The following is a 16,366-nucleotide window of genomic DNA, read 5'->3' as shown; positions in this document are numbered from 1 at the left end:
AGAGGCTTGGGAAGCCCTAGAGGACCCCAAGAGGGGGGAAAGTAACAACAGAGACCCCAGTTTGCATTTGAACAGTCCCTGGGATGGCTTCCCACCCCACACCCCTGTATTCAGTCCCGTGTATTTGGCTGTGGGCAGGGAGAGTTGGGGGGGGATATCTGCCGAGCAGGAATTTAGGAGAGCGTTTTCATAAGGCTCAGGACCGGAGTTAGAGGCTTTGGCAGGCGCTGGTCAGAATTTATAAACTAGGGAGTTGCTGGAACAGTCTGTGGCCTTGACTTTAGAATGACTGGAGCGTCTGCAGTTGGCTGTGAGGTCACTTTATCTGTGATCTTATCTTGGAATGGATTTGTCAGAGTGAATTAAAGGAGCTCCAGCCTCGTTTTGTCTCGTGTGCCCTGCTTCCGTGCCATGTGTCAGGCTGGGGAGTCACAGTACAGTTCTGCAAGCTGTGGTTTGCGTTTTAGCCCTACCTTCCCAAGGACTTCCCCACGTGGCGTCTGAACCCCTAGAGAGGCCGTGTGGGATAGTAGTCATCAGAGATAACTAGTAAACATCACCAGGACTTGGCTGTCCTGCTTCTTACTCTGTGGCCTTGGGCAGGTTGTCCACTGGGAGCCTTATCTGTGTGGTGAGGACGGTGTTCAGTATTCGTACTGACCTTTTAAGGCCCTTGTAGAATTTAAAAACACAATTATATAACACCCCTATTACGGAGATTGGTACACAGGGGATGCTCACTGTATTTGCCAAATTTCGCAGCAAAAAATTTTCTTCTTCACTGAATATCTACTCTGATTCAGCTTAGGTTGAATGCCGCCTTTTGTGGCTGCTCAGTCCCTGGCCCCACGTTTGCACGCTTGGGGTGTAGGACATGCACCTTGCCCTGAGGACCTCAGTCTAGCAGAATAAACATACAGGTTGCAACATAGAGTGACAGAATGCCCTAGTAGAGAGTTGTTCCCAATGCTGGAGGAGCTGAGAGGAGGGGCAGACCTCTGCTCGGAGTCCCCCCACCCCCCAACCAGAAGAAGTGGTCTTGGAGTTGGGCCTTTAAGGGGTCATGGGGTCCATCAGGCAGGGACTTGGAGAAAGGGTATTTCCTTTAGCAAGATCAACCAGCTCCTCCAGCACTGAGTTCTAGCACAACTAAAGTGGAGGGGAGCAGCGAGGAAGCGTTTTATGCCCCTGATGGGGTGTGTGGCAGAGGGGGAAGGCTGGAGCGGGGAGACAAGAGAAGGACCAGGACCCACCTTCTGGCTATGGGAGAGGGAAATGGAAGGCTTGGCCTGGATGTAGCAGCTTCCCATTGCTGCCTAACAAGCCACCAGAGTTGAGTGGCTTTAAGTACTGCCTACTGATAGACTCATAGTTCTGGCCGTTGGTCGTCCAGTGGGGCATGGCTGAGTTCTTATCTGGAGGCTGGAGTGGGGTTGGGGGAAACACACTTCCAGGGTCCTTCTTGTCAGAGGTATTTAGTTCCTTACGGTTCCAGGACTGAGGTCCCGTTTCCTTTGCTGGCTTTCAGCCTTGATACCCTCAGCTCTTAGAGATCATGTGTGTTTCTTTTGAGAGAGCGCCCTCCACCTTCCAGCCGGCAACGGCACGATAAATCCTTCTTGCACGTCCCACCCCTGACTTCCTCCACTGCTGACCTCTAGACCCAGATGCTAAAGCTCAGCTCATGAGGTCAAGCCCGCCAGGATGCTCTCTCTATCTTAGGGCCAATGGCACCTATAGGGCAATGGAATGTCATGTCCTACGTCTCAGATTGGTAGGTTCCACGTGCACCCAAGGGTCACTGGGGGCTATTTTAGTGACCTCCTGCGACACCATTTATTTTGCAGGTGAAGTTGAGAGATTTCTCACAATTCTAGGTTTCCAGCTTAGACAGCTGGCTGGGTGGTAACATGCTTAACTAATACAGGAAATTCAGGGGGAGAGGAGTCTGGCGGGTTCCAGGAGCCTGTGACCAGGCAGAGCAGTCTAGCAGGCCCCGGAAATGTGGTTCAGCAAACATGTGAACTGGGTAAGAACGTAGTGGTAGTCAGAACAACAGGAGGGGAAAACCCCAGCAGGAAGAGACAGATGAAATGGCGGCAATGCTCAGAAGGGACACTGGGGCAAACCTGGGCCGACAAGGTCCAGGGAGCGGTTCGTAAATGGGAGCGGGCGGCAGAAGCGGTCAGGAAGGCAGGGTGTTGGAGTGGAGGAAGGCACGATTTGGGACGCCTGGGTGGCTCAGTCGGTTAAGCGGCTGTCCTCAGCTCAGGTCATGATCCCAGGGACCTGGGATCTAGTCCCACATCGGGCTCCTTGCTCCACAGGGAGCCTGCTTCTCCGTCTGCCTCTGCCTGCCTCTCTGCCTACCTGTCTCTATCTCTCTGGCAAATAAATAAATAAAATCTTAAAAAAAAAAAAAAAAAGAAGAAGGCAAGATTCATGAGGTCAGGGTATCACATTGTCCATCCCCGTGGACGAATTAGGGATGGAGAAAGTAGGTCTTCCCCTCCCCCCAGAGCAGCCCATAAGGTGGGTGGGAAAAGCGTTGCTGTCCCCACTTCACGGACGGGGAGAGCCCATCCTCATCAAGGGCCACACAACCCGTGAGTGGGGGGGCCCCCCAGGTTTTCTGAAAGAGGTGAGGTTTTCCAAGGCAGAGAGCAGAACCTTTCCACTCCTTGAACGAAGTCGTCAGCCTCAGTTTCCCCATTTGTAAAATGTGTCCACCTCCAAGTGCTTTTGTGAAGACCCGACATACTCGTGTTCTGCGGGGTGAAACACTCAACACGGAATCACTGTGCCTGGAGGCACAAGCCCTCCCCGAGGCGTGTTGGGCCGGCCTTCCCAGCCTGAGTTACCTGTGGCTACTTACATTTAAACTGAAGTTAATTAAATTAAGTATACAATTAAATAAAGTGAAAGAGTCGGTTCACGTGCATCGGCACCAGCCCCACGCCCGTGCCCAGGAGCCATATGTGGCTGGTGACCGCGGTGTAGACGGCACAGAGGAAGAACATTTCTGTGAAAGTCTGTTGCGAAGTGCTAGCCTGGACGGCAGGGACGGGTGCAGGGCTCCCTCTAATACCTCCCCACCGAAACCCTCTCAGAAGCCCACCACCGGCTTGCTGGCCATCACGCTGGCACTCCACCTCTGCGACCTGGTGCATATCGCCGGCTTTGGCTACCCAGACGCCCACAACAGGAAGCAGACCATTCACTACTATGAACAGATCACACTCAAGTCCATGGCGGTAAGCGGGCCCTGCTTCCGAGCTGGCTGGGACGGAGCTGGGGACCCTGGGGTGGGGGGGCGGTGAGTGTGGTGCTAAGGGCTCGGATGCTGCTCGAGGGTCAGAACTGGAACTCCTGGTCTCCTGGCCGGAGTCCTCAGTATCTGGCCATACAGGTCGTGTTGTCCTTCTGGGAGCCAGCCCGGGGAAGGGAGCTCCCAGAAGTGCGGGGGCTGTGAGGAGCATCAGAGAGTGCTCCTTGGGCCGGGGAGGTCCCTGGGAGTCCCTTAGTTTGCTTCTTTGGCTGTCTCCACAGGGGTCAGGCCACAATGTCTCCCAGGAGGCCCTGGCCATCAAGCGGATGCTGGAGATCGGAGCAGTCAAGAACCTCACGTTCTTCTGAGTGGGGTGGAAGCTGTATCTACCCGTCTGCCCGCTCTGCCGCCTGAGCGACCCCATCCGTGGCTGTGGGGGTGCCTGGTGACCCGCTTGGACTCCCCCTCCTCTGTGTGGAGAGGGGTCCTGGTACTGGCTGGGCCTGAGACAGGGCCGTGCCCCTGGCTGCTCTCAAGGTGGCCAGATCCAGTCAGGGTGGAGGCCCCAGGGTGGCGGCAGGCCATCGGAGGCACAGGCTTTGTGCCGTGGCGCCCCCTCTCCACCAGTGCCGGGGGCTTATTTAACGGGCTATTTAATTAAAGGGTAGGAACGTGCCATGGGCTGGTCCCATGGCGTCAAAAAAGGGGGCAAAATACAGTGTTCTGCCCACTTTTGATAAAAACGCGAAAGTGCAGGGCCTGCTAAAGCCTAGCCCCAGAGCAGGCCTCCCAGGAGGGCAGGGGCGACTGGAGCGGGTGGGTGCCCTTCGGAGAGGGGCTGCTACCTCCCAGCAGGCATGGGAAGAGCACTGGGATGGGGGTCCCACAGAGAATGGGACCTCATCTAGAAAAGAGGTTTGAAACCTAACATTAAACTATTTTTCCTAAAATGGGAGCAATTGTGACACCCTGTGTCCTTCAGGTTGGGGAGGACATGGATGGGGGCAAGTGGGTCATGGCAGGGGGCACCCTCTCCTGGCACTAGACAGGCTTGTTAAAGACCAGCCGTGTCTCCGGGACCCTGTGGGACCCAGAGGAGGCCACGGTCATTCAAGAAACAATTACTGGGTACAGTGCTTGGTGCCAAGTCATTCATTGTCACCCCGGTGAAGCAGGCAAGCAGGTGGCACCCAGAGTGGGCTGTCTGCTGGGCACCCAGCCCCGCATTCTACATCCTGGTTTACATCCCAAAGGTAGGGAGAGGCAGGAGGATGCCAGATGGGAGTGGCCGAAACCCATCCTCCTCTCCCCCTCCAAGAGGCCTTCCTTTCTGAAACCTCATGCTGGGAGGTGTGTGTTTGAGGACAGGGGTGGAGTAAGACAAAGGAAGCCAAGTTTCCTTTCTCAGATTAAGTGGGAATCATAAAATGGAGTTTACAGAAGGTCCTGCCCAGTGGCCCAGGCTGCCAGGATTGGGATGGGCAGGGTTTGGGCCACGTCTGAGGGATTTGGCAAGGCCTGTCCAGCCGGTTGCCGGGCCAGGGGACAAAATGCTGTTTTCCCTGGGTTTCTAGAATTAGGAGAGCCCTGCCATTTGCCTGTATCTCCCTGCTTTGTTCTCCATCTTCCCAGGCCCTGCTTAGCTGCCAACTGGGCATCTTTCCACCCCCACAGCTGTTCCTTTACATCTGGAGCCAGGAGGGAGAGCTGGAACTCCCCTACAGGGAATGGGACTCAGCTGTGTTCCTGGCTTTCTCGGAAAGAGTTGCAGGCTTGAGGTTTTGAGACAGCGAGACTGGGACAGGACAGATAAAGAGGGGCAGAGATCTGGGAGAAGCAGGGGAAGATGACCCACTTCTGGGCCAAACGTTGGAGTAGCCTTGTGAACACTCATCCTCAGGCCACAGAACAGTCCTGAGGACCATCCCTGGGAATAGAATTGCCTGCTCTCTCAGAAGCCTGTTGGCATTACTTTGCTAACCGCCCTCTCCCTAGGGGAGTGGGGGAGTCTGAAAGCAAATAGGGCCCCAGCCTCTGCAGACCCTGGCCTTCTCCCCTATACAGGGGCAAGCTTTGACCTGGGTGTTGGGGGTGGTGGGCGATGGGGGACGACCTGTTGACTCCAGCAGGGGTGTGAACGTGTGCAGGGATCTGAGCTCTGCTTATCCCTGCAGCTTCTCGTGAGGGTATGCAAGGGAGTGTCCATTTCCCCATCCAGGGCCATTGAAAGTGGCTGTCAGCACATATGATCCAGCTGTCCTGGACTGGGGCCACTGCCTGTTACTGAACACTTCTAAACTTGAGCCAGAATCGAGCACACAGGGATGGGTCAGACCCCCCACCCCGCCCCCCCAAACTCCACACACATGCTTATAGATGAGGGAATGTTTTACATTCTTGTTGGGTTACGTTTCTGATGCCATATGCAGTGACGTTCATGATTAATATTGATAAGAGTGTCTATGGGGAGGGGACAGACACATCTAGACTGCCCATTGTTCCTTTGGTTGAGCTCAGCTCTCTCCAGTGTGCCCCAGCCCCAAAGCACATTGCAGGGTGCCTTAGTACGGGTCCAATGTCAGAGTCAGAACGGGGAGTAGAGCTTTGATTTGGATCGGCTGGATGGGGTTTTTTGGTCGTTCTTCCGTTAGCTCAACCAGTGGGAATGAACTGCCTCCCTGTCTGCCTGGTACTGATTAAACAAACGTGCCCTGAAAATGAGTCAGGAGGGGAAGTAGGGAACACGATGCGAAAGCATGTGAGTGCAAGTGCGCATCCGGGTTCAACACTGGGCTCTGGCATGTCATTCTGTATGACCGTGGGTCAGTCATTTCTCCATGTCTATGCTCCGATTCCTACACTGATTGAGCCGGGAGGGCGGTCCAGCCATTGAGGACCACTTACACCAGAACCATCTGGGGGTGATTTAAGTATGCATACCTGGGCCTTATCCAGGCCGCGGGGGAGGTGGCCCAGGAATCTGGAAATTTAACAAGCACCCGGCATCACTGCTCCAGCAGTCTAGACTCCAGGATGAGCTCACAGCCTCTCAACTCCATGGTCTAGTCTGCGCGCACAGCCCAACCTAATCCCTGGTGTCCTTGAAGGGTGTTAATTAGGCGCACACGCGCTTCTCTCCCGCTGGCCTACAGGCGGCGGAGCAGCCACGGCGCTGGGCTTGCCCCGCCCCCAGCGGCTGAGGCGGAGGCCCGGGCGCGCATGCGTCGCCGGAGTGTGTTGTGGGGCGGCAGCGGGGGCCAGCGTGGGAACTGGGTGGGGACAGGCGGCGACCTCCCGCAGTCCACCCTGGAGTCCTCTGGGGCACGCACCCCAGCGCCCCGCCTCCTCTGAGGCCGGCGCCTCCCTGGCAACCGGCTCAGGGCCTGGCAACAGCTGCAGAGGGAGGCCTGGTCGGGTTGGGGGAATCTGCGCCCCTCTGCCCGGGTTTGCTCAGCGGGTGTAGACCAGGGCTCCTCTGCCTCCGGCTGGGCCTCCTTCACGTGACCTATGTTGACTTCACCTCAGAGGCCTGGGCGAAAGGGACTTCGACCGCGAGGGAGTGGAAGAGATTTGCATCCAGTGTGGACAGAGGGGGAAACAGGCCCGGAGAAGTGAAGGGACCCCCCCCCCCCCCCCCCCCCCCCCCCCCGCCCAGCGCGACCGCCTAGCTGGACCAGACAGAGTTCAGGCCTTTCATGTAGCTCAGGGGCACATTTAAATAAATGATATTCTATATTCACATCACATGGTGTTGCCTTAATTTTGGACACTTTGGGTTTTTATTTACACTTTCTGAGGACATAAGTACATCCAGTTGCATTACCGCAGAGGCTGTCTAGCTTATGAAAAAATTTGAGCTCAGAAACAGTTCTTTGAGGCGGCAAGGTGTAGTGCACACAAAATAGGGATGGTCGGATGGTGGGTTCTCCCTGCTGTCATGTAATAGCCAAGTACACCTCTGCTCCTCCGTCTGTGTCGCGGGCCTGTGTCACACTGAGGTTTTAAGGATCTAATGGGAATGTGGTTGTGACAACATTGTGCAGACTGTAAAGTATGATACAAATATTAGATTGGAAAGCTGCCTTGCATGATGAAACAGGTGAGGTATACATCTGGAGGGCCAAAATACTTGCACAGTTATCGAGTAACATACAGAAAAGTCTTTGTCTTCAAATCACCCACAAGTACGACATTGGCGAAATGACTCAAATGCAGCCTTTGCATAATCAAACAGTGAACAGTGAGTTTGAACCGCTCTCTGGCAGTGATTTTCAAGCTGAAGTCAGATGCCTTCAGGGGTTTTTGGAGAAAGTGCTTTCTTGGGCAACATGACCCATTTTGATGGCATTCTAGAAGGGGTTCCTAAGCTAAGGTTGACAAGGTCAATCTCAGAGTTGGGATGCTCTCCTCTAGACCCTATGACCTTCTCGGTGTCTTAATTATAGCTTCAGACAACTATGTGTTCGTTTTGAGCATTCCTATGGTTCCGCACCCAGACGCGGTTCCAGGAAAATTTTCCAGCTTAAAAGTCTAGGGAGGGATATATGGTGAGTGTCTGTAGTGATAGCCTGTTTTCCGGTCCAGTTCTTTGGCAGTGAGACCCCTGGGGGATCCTGTGCCTGAGAAATGAACCTTAAAGTTCATTAGGTGTCAGATTTGGTGGGGGAAGCCCAAATGTATTGGAAGGCTCCACTTCATGGAAAGTGATTACAGAGAAGGTGGGAGCAGGTGGGCGAGACCACAGCCCTGTCCAGGAGGGTTAGCACAGAGGGTATGATGAAAGTTTTTTGGGGAAAAGACTGTGGGGGGTGATTTTAGGTTCCTGGAGAAGACCAACAATTTAAAGCCCTCCCACCCCTCAGCAGAGACACAGCTTTCTCTCAAGAATATGGCAAGACCCGGGTGGGTGGAGCTGGGCGGAGGGAATGAGAGAAGGCTCAGATGTTGAAATCACCCTAGGGGATAGAAGTTGGAATTACTGAACTAAGCTATTCCAGAACTATCTATTATTCTGAGGCTTCCTAAAACACTATTTACACACATCACCAACTTTAACACTTAAGGAGTATCTTCTCTTGCTTAAAAATGTGTTTCTCTCCTGAGGGGGAAAAAAAAAACTCACACAAAAGTAGAAGTTACGAGTCTGGTAGGGAGATGGTATCCAGTTCTTTTTCTTGGTAGGTTTCTGTCCCACTGCTGTAGACACACAAGGCAGGAGAGCTGGAGAAACTTTTAAATTAAAAGAGAGGAAGTTCTTATCAGAAAATTCCTCCTTCATTCAGTATTTCTCCCAAGTACGATGTCCAAGAGTGTCATGAATACACCGCCTACTGGTCAAATTTACAAGGCGGGGGGGGGGGGGGGTGAAAGTGGTATCTGCTAATTTAATCCCCCTGACAATGTCTTTGCCTAACTGAAGCTGACCTACCTTCAAGAGGATGAATCCCCATGATCAGCTCCTATTCTCAGTAGCACTTGTTCCCTTGCATAATTGGTAACAGATTTCGGAAGAAGCCCCAGTTAATTAAGACCCAGATTCTTCCAAAGAAGGTCTGTTTCCTGAGACTCCATTTACCTTGTCTTTGAACATTAATTAATTAGATTCACGACACAGAGGACAGTTAAAACGGAGCATTATTCGAATGGTTTCCTAGCACTCCAAAATATGTCCAAGGCCTGGGACGCCTGGGTGGCTCAGTCGCTTAGGCATCCGACTTCGGCTCAGGTCATGATCCCAGGGTCCTAGGATCAAGTCCCGCATGAGGTTCCCTGGTCATCGGGAAGCCTGCTTCTCCCTCTGCCTGCTGCTCCCCCTGCTTTTGCACTCTCTCTCTGACAAATCGATAAATAAAATCTTAAAAATCTATATATTTTCAAGGGCCATAGGTTAAGAAGCAAAGGAAGGAGATAGCTTTGCATAGCTTAGGGTCCCTGATCAGCCAGCTCAGGGGTTGAGGATGTCCTGGCCATAGGGGTGGGCTGTCCCAGAGAGGGGCTCTGGGGACATGGAGTGGCAGCAGGGATGTGGTCACAATTCAACCATGCCGCTTGTGAATGGCGTGTGTTCACAAAAGGCCTTTTAAAGATGAGGGCTGTGTAGGAGTGAAGAAACCCACAGGGCCTGTGATAATGAAAGCTTTTAGCGTATGTCAAAGACTTAGCCGTTAGAGAGGAAGGGGGGATGGACCCAGAGGAATAGCAGTTAGAGAGACAGAACGGATGGTCCTCCTTTCCTTATACCAAGAATGTATTCATCCAGGGAAACAAATCTTTATTTTTAGACAGATGACTAGCTTAAAATTTTCTCATTTTCCCCACTTTATGACCTAGTTAGAAAGACTGAACCATAAAGGGGTTGGGGAAAAGATGACTGGAGCCTTACTGCTAACAAGAAGTAACCATCAGAGTGAGAGCTCTTTATCAGTGATTCTCAAAGACTGCTGGTAATTTTGATGTTAAAGCTGCAGAGAAATGGCTGGTGTGCAGTTGCAGCTCCTAAAAACAACTTAGGTTAGAGGTTTTGATAAGACTTTTTGTAAAAGGGAAGTAAAATTTAAGATTTAGCTGAGATGTCCTTCGTCTTTAAATAAGCACAGCAAGTGGTATGTTAAATAAAAGTCTCTATGCAAATTAAGATCATTTTTATTTACATTACTTATACTTCTAATTTTAATAAAGAGTTTATTTGGTGGGGAAGCTTCCTAGAGCATCAACTAATGGCAGGATTCCCTTCCCCCTTGGTCTTTTTTTTCTGGTGCCCTCATAAACCACAAACCACACACACGATACCTGGGCAGAGTTAATGGAACCTGGGGTGTGTACCTTGGGATTTCAGTTCAAATTCCATAATAGCACACGCCTTACACCCCGTGTGCCTCCCATGCAAGCGGTGGGAAATGGAATTCCGTTGGCTCCTTTTCTCCTGTTCTAAGAAGCCTCCCAAGGACGGCCTCATGTTTATTTTCTTTTCCCCGGGTCCTCTCCGCTCCGGAAGCTTAAAGGCAGCTTCGAGGCCTATTACTTTAGAGCCCTTGTTTCAATCATCTTCATCAGAAACGGATTTGCTGTGGATTCTAGTTCATCATGTGAGAGTGCTTCCTGTTCCATGAAAGCTGAAGAGGTACTGGAAGTGACCCTGGGCTTTCCAGACTGATAGCGAGCCTGAGAATCAGAAACCGGGCTCCCATCCAGGGACTGGGAGCCAATAATGAATTTTAAAGCTATCAGAAAACTGGATACTGGTCTTGGTGGGGGTGACTGGATACACAGAATAGCTTTGTTTTCCGGGAGTGCGGGCTTTCCAGGTCATCTGGGGACTGGAGGTGGAGGACGCCAGTCCCTTCCTAACGGAGCCGTGGTCTCTCCTTGCTTAGCCTGCCCTCCCCTCCACCCCGGGTGGGAACCAGCAGGTGGCCTTTACTGTCGGCCATTTTCATCATGTTCTAGGATGACAGTGGCTTTGAGTTTGTGCTTTGGATGGAGACATTTTACAGGGGAGCTCGCGTGTGTATAACAAGTTTGCCACTTGTTAGCCCTGTGACCTTGGGCAAATCTTTGGGCTTCTTGAAGCCACATGCCCTTGTCTGTAAAATGGTGATCCTTTATGAAGGTTAAATAAGATGACAAACATAGGGCGCTCATTTTAGTTCATTTGAAATCACCTACAGGAGAACCCAGGGCTTCCCTCTGCCTCAAAACCTTTTTTAACCCTTCTCTTTGCCAGCTTTTTGTGCCCTCACTGTTCTGCGAGAAGGAAATAGGGCTGGGGACAACCTAGATGGGCATGGAGTGCAGTCTAGGCTCCTTCTCAAGGCCTCGACCTTCCAGAAGCCTCCAGGTGTTGCTAATGTCCCCCCTCTCTGTTCTTCTCTTTCGCCAAGATCTTACTTGGCACCTCCCATCCCTTCAGCAGTTCTTTGCTGGATTCATGGAGAGAGCTCATGGGGTTGGGCCCTGCGTGGCCAGGTCTTGGTAGCGCAGCCCCTGTGCTCTCTGCTTGCTGCCATGATAGTTCACATCCTTATCCCGACTGCCTGAAGCTCGAGAGGGAGAGAGCGCCTTCCGCTCTAAGGGAGAACAGAGTTCTCACTTGTTCTTCTGGTTATGCTGACATGACCTGAGATTCCAGGAAAGAATGGGTGGAGACCCTTTTATGAGAACTATGGATATGTATGTGGCTGGGGCAAAGGGTAAGGGACAAGGGAGGTGTGGTGAAAATTAGGAGGCAGGTGTCCCCCATCTGGCTGGGAGGAATTAATGGACTAATCTTTGAGTCATCCTCTTCCGGCACAGCACACCACCTTGCATCTGGTCTTAGATCCTGTTCCTTGCTGGCGGAAGCAAAACATGTACAGGAAAGAAGCAGCCTTGTCAAGGTTGATCTAGAGAGCACAGGGGCCAATATTCTGGCATCCACGTGGGGCCAGAACGGCACTAGGAGCTGGATGTGGACTGGGATATACATTTACATTTCTTATCAGTGTCTACTCTCTTGGGCGTGGGGGCTGCAAAGGAAGTTATCTAGGGAACTGGGGAATTGTGAAGCAATAGGAATTACGGTAGAAGGAGGACATTGTTCTGGGTGGAGGAGTTATGAAGGTAATGTATAGAATCTGTGGTTGGGGCCACCCAAGGAATCAGTACATATGGAAAAAAGGACAGACTTGTGAGTACAGGTTCCTATGACGGGGAAGGATTACTGGGGAAGGTTGGACAAGAAGGGGTCTAACCTAGGAGGGACCTCCAACCTTAGGGACACTCTGCGTTTTCCAAAGCTCCCTTTGGATCCTGCTGCTCTGTCAACATTCTAACTTGCTCCGTCTGTCCATCCCATCTGGTCTGCCATCACTACCTGGAGTCTTCCGTTCAAACAAGGCCATTCGGACATTAATTAAAGCTCAGAGTGTTAGGGAGCTCAGTGGCATAGGCTCTTTGAAGAGAGCCTCCTGCCCTGAACCCCTGACAGAGGGATCTTCCCTTGAAGAATATTCCCGAGAGAAAGGCCTAGAATGACCCCTCCAAAGCCCAGTTCGACCACGTTGCCTCTACGCTGTATTTGGCATGGGTCCTGCCTTTGCACACCATCTGGGGAGGGAGCCTGCCTGTGGGTGCAGTTAATACCAGAACCATCACCTGCTTTCATTATCTAGGACAACTGAATCAAAGGAGGGCAAAGAACCTCGTATTCCCAGATCATACTCGGAGCTCTTGACCTCTTCCCGTGGCTCTGAAGGAACAAAAGGACAGAACGGATATGGTGGTGTAATGGCCCTAACATTTATTTTCAGGTGGTGATTAGGGGTGGGATGATGTGTAGATGGACTTTCTCTCTTGCCCGTGGAGCCCTACTGAAGGCAGGACCATGGTTCCTTGTGTGGATCTAGGCCCCTGGAGATCCAGCAGCCGAGAAGGCAAGTCTCATTATTTTAAGGACCTGACCTCTAGTCCCCTTAAGCCCTACGTGCTCCAGGACACGCCCTCTGCAATAACCGTTGGAAGAACCGCTGCCCAGAGAAGCTCTCACACTTCTTATATTAACTCTGGCCGTAGGGGAGGAAGGCAGTACAAGAAGCAGGGGTAGGCGGGGAGCCTCTGAACTGCACAGCCTGGTGAGGGGAGTGGTGCGCAAATTTCCCCAGGTGCGCCCATGTTCCCTCCTGCCTCTCCCTCTCCCTCCCAGGACACCTGTCCCTGACGGGGCCAGTCTCACCTCAGAGTTCAGAGGCCTCAAGTCCGAGGACAGAACTGCAAGAATATGGACACAAAACACCTAACAAATTGGGGTGGGCTCACGGTCAGTGTGGTGGGAGAGATGCTCCGGGCCCTTTCTGGCTTCTCAGCATCCAGGGTCTGGGCTCTGAGCAGCAGGGGGCGCTGGGGGGCTTGGTGGGGGGGGCAGCTCGGTGCTGGAAAGCGCTTCACCCCACTTCTCCCCAGGATTGTGGAGGAGCAACAGGCACAGGGGGAGGGCTGTGGGCAGCAAGGGGTAGAGCTCACGGGGAGGCCGGAGAGTGGACGGCAGTTTCATGAAAGCCAAGTTCTAGCTGCCTCGAGCGCCTGTAGTGGGGGTGGGGGCGGGCCTCCAGGAAAGGGCTGGGACCAGAGTGTCCAGCACAGAGCACACCGCAGCACTCAGCTGCATCCTCGAACCGCGACCCCGCCCACCCCCCCGCCCGCCTGGCACGGCGGCAGCTGGGGACCGGGGTTTGTGCTTGATCAGGGCTTCGGAGGAGGGCGGTGGCCGAGGCCCTCCGGGGGGCGGGGGGGTTGTCCTGGAGGCGGCCGGTTCTGGGGTCCTCTGCAATGCACCCACAGTCAGTGGAGAGCCAGCAGGTGACACGACCCTGTCCCCCATCCCCCGCCCCCACAGCCCTCCCCAGCCCCGGTTTGGGATCCTCAGACGTGAGTCTGCATCCGCCGCTGCAGGGGTCGGCTGGGGTCGGAGTTCTGGGAAGAGGACTGCGAGTGGTGGGAGGAGGAGGCGGAGGCCTTGCTGGCCTTGTCGAACTGCACGTAGCCGTCCTGCTTGCCGCTGCTGCTGACGCTGCTGTCACACTGCGTGTCCAGGAAGGAGCTGCTGTCGCTGAGCGAGCCCCGCTGGAACTCCCGCTCGCACAGCTCGATGGACGAGCTGCCCATGCCCAGCACGAACCTCTGCCCGTAGTCGTAGAGGCGGCCCTGGCCGCTCAGGGTGCTGTAGATGTTGGTGAAGGACATCCCCGTGGGCACGCGCTGCTTGCCAGCGGGGCGCAGGTCCGGCTGGCAGCTGCTCAGCGAGATGGTGGGGGTCGAGTGGTGCTCTTTGAAGGTGTTGACGCTGTAGTAGCCGTTGGTGGGGTCCTGGGAGGGGGCGGGAGCGACAGCAGTGTCACCGGGCGGGCGCAGCCTGGCGCCCACCGCATTCGGGTCTTTCTAGGCCCAGTCGGTCCTCCCCGACCCAGTGAGGGCTGGGGAAACACGGGTGGAAGGAAGGGGACAGCGGGGGACACAGCGGTGCAGCTGGAACCGGCAGCTGGGTGAGGACGGGAGGAGACGGCCGTTGGGGAGACAGATCCCAAGGGGATGCGACAGGGGATGCTCCAAGGGCGACGGGTCGCTAGGTCCCGGGGCGGGGGGGTGCAAAACCGGCTGAGAAGCCGACTTGAAGGGTTTTTAGTTTTTGTCCAGAACAGGGATACTTAATTTAAAGAAAATTGTGTTTGTGAGGAAGCCGTGGGAGAGGAGGACAGCGGGACCTCAGCCTTCCCTCTCTCCTGGGGCAGACGGGCCACCCATCTCAGGGAGAGAACAGGCGCCTGTGCTCCAGGTGACCTCCAGCCTCCTGGTTTCTGGTCACTGTTTGTCTGGATCTGGGGCTTAGGTATCAGAGCTGAAGTCAGAATCCCACAGCTGGACCTTATAACGGCTTAGGTATCAGAGCTGAAGTCAGAATCCCACAGCTGGACCTTATAACGTGTGGCTAGTCTTACCTTCAGGTTCTGAAACTCCTTCTCCTCTTCTTTGAGAACCTCCAGCTGTTTCAGTACTGAGTCTTGTTGGAATTCACCCCGGTCCATCTACAACCCAAAAATGGCTGCTCAGTGGATTGGACGTAGGCTCAGCGTCCACTTCCACCAAGGAGAAGATAGAGGAATGAACTCAAAAGAAGTCTGCCATCTCTGCCTCCCCTTGTCCCCCTCCTCTCACTGCCTGGCCCGTGGAAGGCAGGTAGAGGAATGAGGGGGAGAGTCCAGATGTCCTCATTGTTCCTAGACACCCGTCCTGAGAGACAAGGAGAGACAGGGGTGGGGGAGGCTAGGGTATCCCCTCTAGAGGTCTCTCACTTGGAGGAGTCAATTTCATTCATTGGGCATTTACCGAATTTCAGGCCAGGCATAGGCACCTCGGGGGTCATTAGATACAGCAGTACGCCACAGGGAGCTGGGTCTGTAGACAAATAGTTATGGAACCTCTGGGTTCAGAGGGCATAGGCTGGGGTCCCAGCAGGGCAGCTCATCCCCCAGTGCTAGGCTCAGGGAAGGTCTCAGGAAAGAACCACCATGCAGGCCTACCTGTGAGATGCTGCTAACAGGGGCCACACCTGTTGTTATAGCAGTGACTTTGATGTGCTAAAGGTTATCTTCCTAACAGAGGCCAAAGAGCCTCGGGGCAAGGATCACTTCTAGCTTCTCTCTAGGTCCCCGCAGGCCTGGCACAGCACTTTGTCTATTGTGGTCATGACCAAAATGCTTTGGGGATGGAATCACAGGTAACTGATTTGATTTGTCCTGCCTAGCCCAGTGCCTGAGAGACCACAGGGCTGTCACAAATATTACGTTTGTGTTGCAGGAATGAATGGAAGGGCATAGTTCTCGATCACTGAAAATGAAAATAACAGTTAGATGGAAGGTGGAAAATCACACATGCTTGGCACACGGTGGGTACATAAATCTGGAGAGCCACGGTGACGCTTATCCTGTGGCACAAAGATGCTTCCCGGATGTCACTTCTGCATATGACATGATCTAGGACAGCCTCCCACCCACTGTCTGAGCTGGGATGTTTCTTCTCCCTTGTGACTCACTTTCTTGGTCTCTTTTTGGAGCCTCATGGCATCAGCCAGAGGGTTTCTGTTCTGTTTCGCCCTCGCTGATGCTGCTTCTTTCATTTTCCGGTGAATGCTGTGGGTCAGCCTGGATCGGAGGGCTTTCCCACCAGATTCAACTTCTAAGCCTGCCTCTCATCAACATTGGGGCTTCACAGGGGCCAGAGGGTGGAGGGCGTGTGTTGGGGAGGGAGGCTCTCAGCAGGTCCCTCTGCCAAAGTCCCTCCCCCCACCCAACCATACACACCCTCTTAACTGACTACTGAGTGACCCCCCACTCTTTCTCAAAGGTTTGGATTGCAGGGTGTGGAGGCATTCTGAGGCAATCAGGATGTCCCAGTGGGAGGGAATTCAAGGTCCTGTTTGGGAGGAAGGACAGGCCAGGATGCTTCACACCAGCCTCGATGAAGCTTATCTACAGAGACATCCATTGTTTCTTGCATGATCTAGGCTCTGGCTTCCATGCCTGTAAGATTAATTGCTCCCCTGGGTTAGACACTGGTGTTTGGCCTGGG

At 53.5% G+C, this 16,366-nt stretch overlaps 2 protein-coding genes across 20 annotated transcripts in view; one reads left to right on the top strand and one right to left on the bottom strand.

The window, feature by feature from the left end:
* ST3GAL4 (ST3 beta-galactoside alpha-2,3-sialyltransferase 4) overlaps positions 1-4,223 on the top strand; it is a 31,141-nt gene extending 26,918 nt beyond the window's left edge. For all 15 annotated transcript variants that reach the window (XM_046015222.1, XM_046015221.1, XM_046015213.1 and 12 more), the window contains 2 exons: positions 3,111-3,254; positions 3,550-4,223. In XM_046015222.1, coding sequence (XP_045871178.1) covers positions 3,111-3,254; positions 3,550-3,636 — 231 coding nt within the window. In that variant the 3' untranslated portion in view covers positions 3,637-4,223. The remainder of the gene's footprint in view (positions 1-3,110; positions 3,255-3,549) is intronic.
* An 8,299-nt stretch (positions 4,224-12,522) lies between these two features.
* The window catches only part of KIRREL3 (kirre like nephrin family adhesion molecule 3), a 540,762-nt gene continuing 536,918 nt past the window's right edge, over positions 12,523-16,366 (bottom strand). For all 5 annotated transcript variants that reach the window (XM_046016829.1, XM_046016833.1, XM_046016831.1 and 2 more), the window contains 2 exons: positions 14,737-14,823; positions 12,523-14,107 (listed from right to left, as the gene is read on the bottom strand). In XM_046016829.1, the coding sequence (XP_045872785.1) occupies positions 13,664-14,107; positions 14,737-14,823 (531 nt within the window). In that variant the 3' untranslated portion in view covers positions 12,523-13,663. The remainder of the gene's footprint in view (positions 14,108-14,736; positions 14,824-16,366) is intronic.

This window comes from Meles meles, chromosome 8, assembly GCF_922984935.1.
Source record: "Meles meles chromosome 8, mMelMel3.1 paternal haplotype, whole genome shotgun sequence".
Lineage (NCBI taxonomy): Eukaryota > Metazoa > Chordata > Mammalia > Carnivora > Mustelidae > Meles > Meles meles.
Note: the sequence above shows the minus strand (reverse complement) of the source record. Positions and strands in the feature narration are given on the sequence as shown.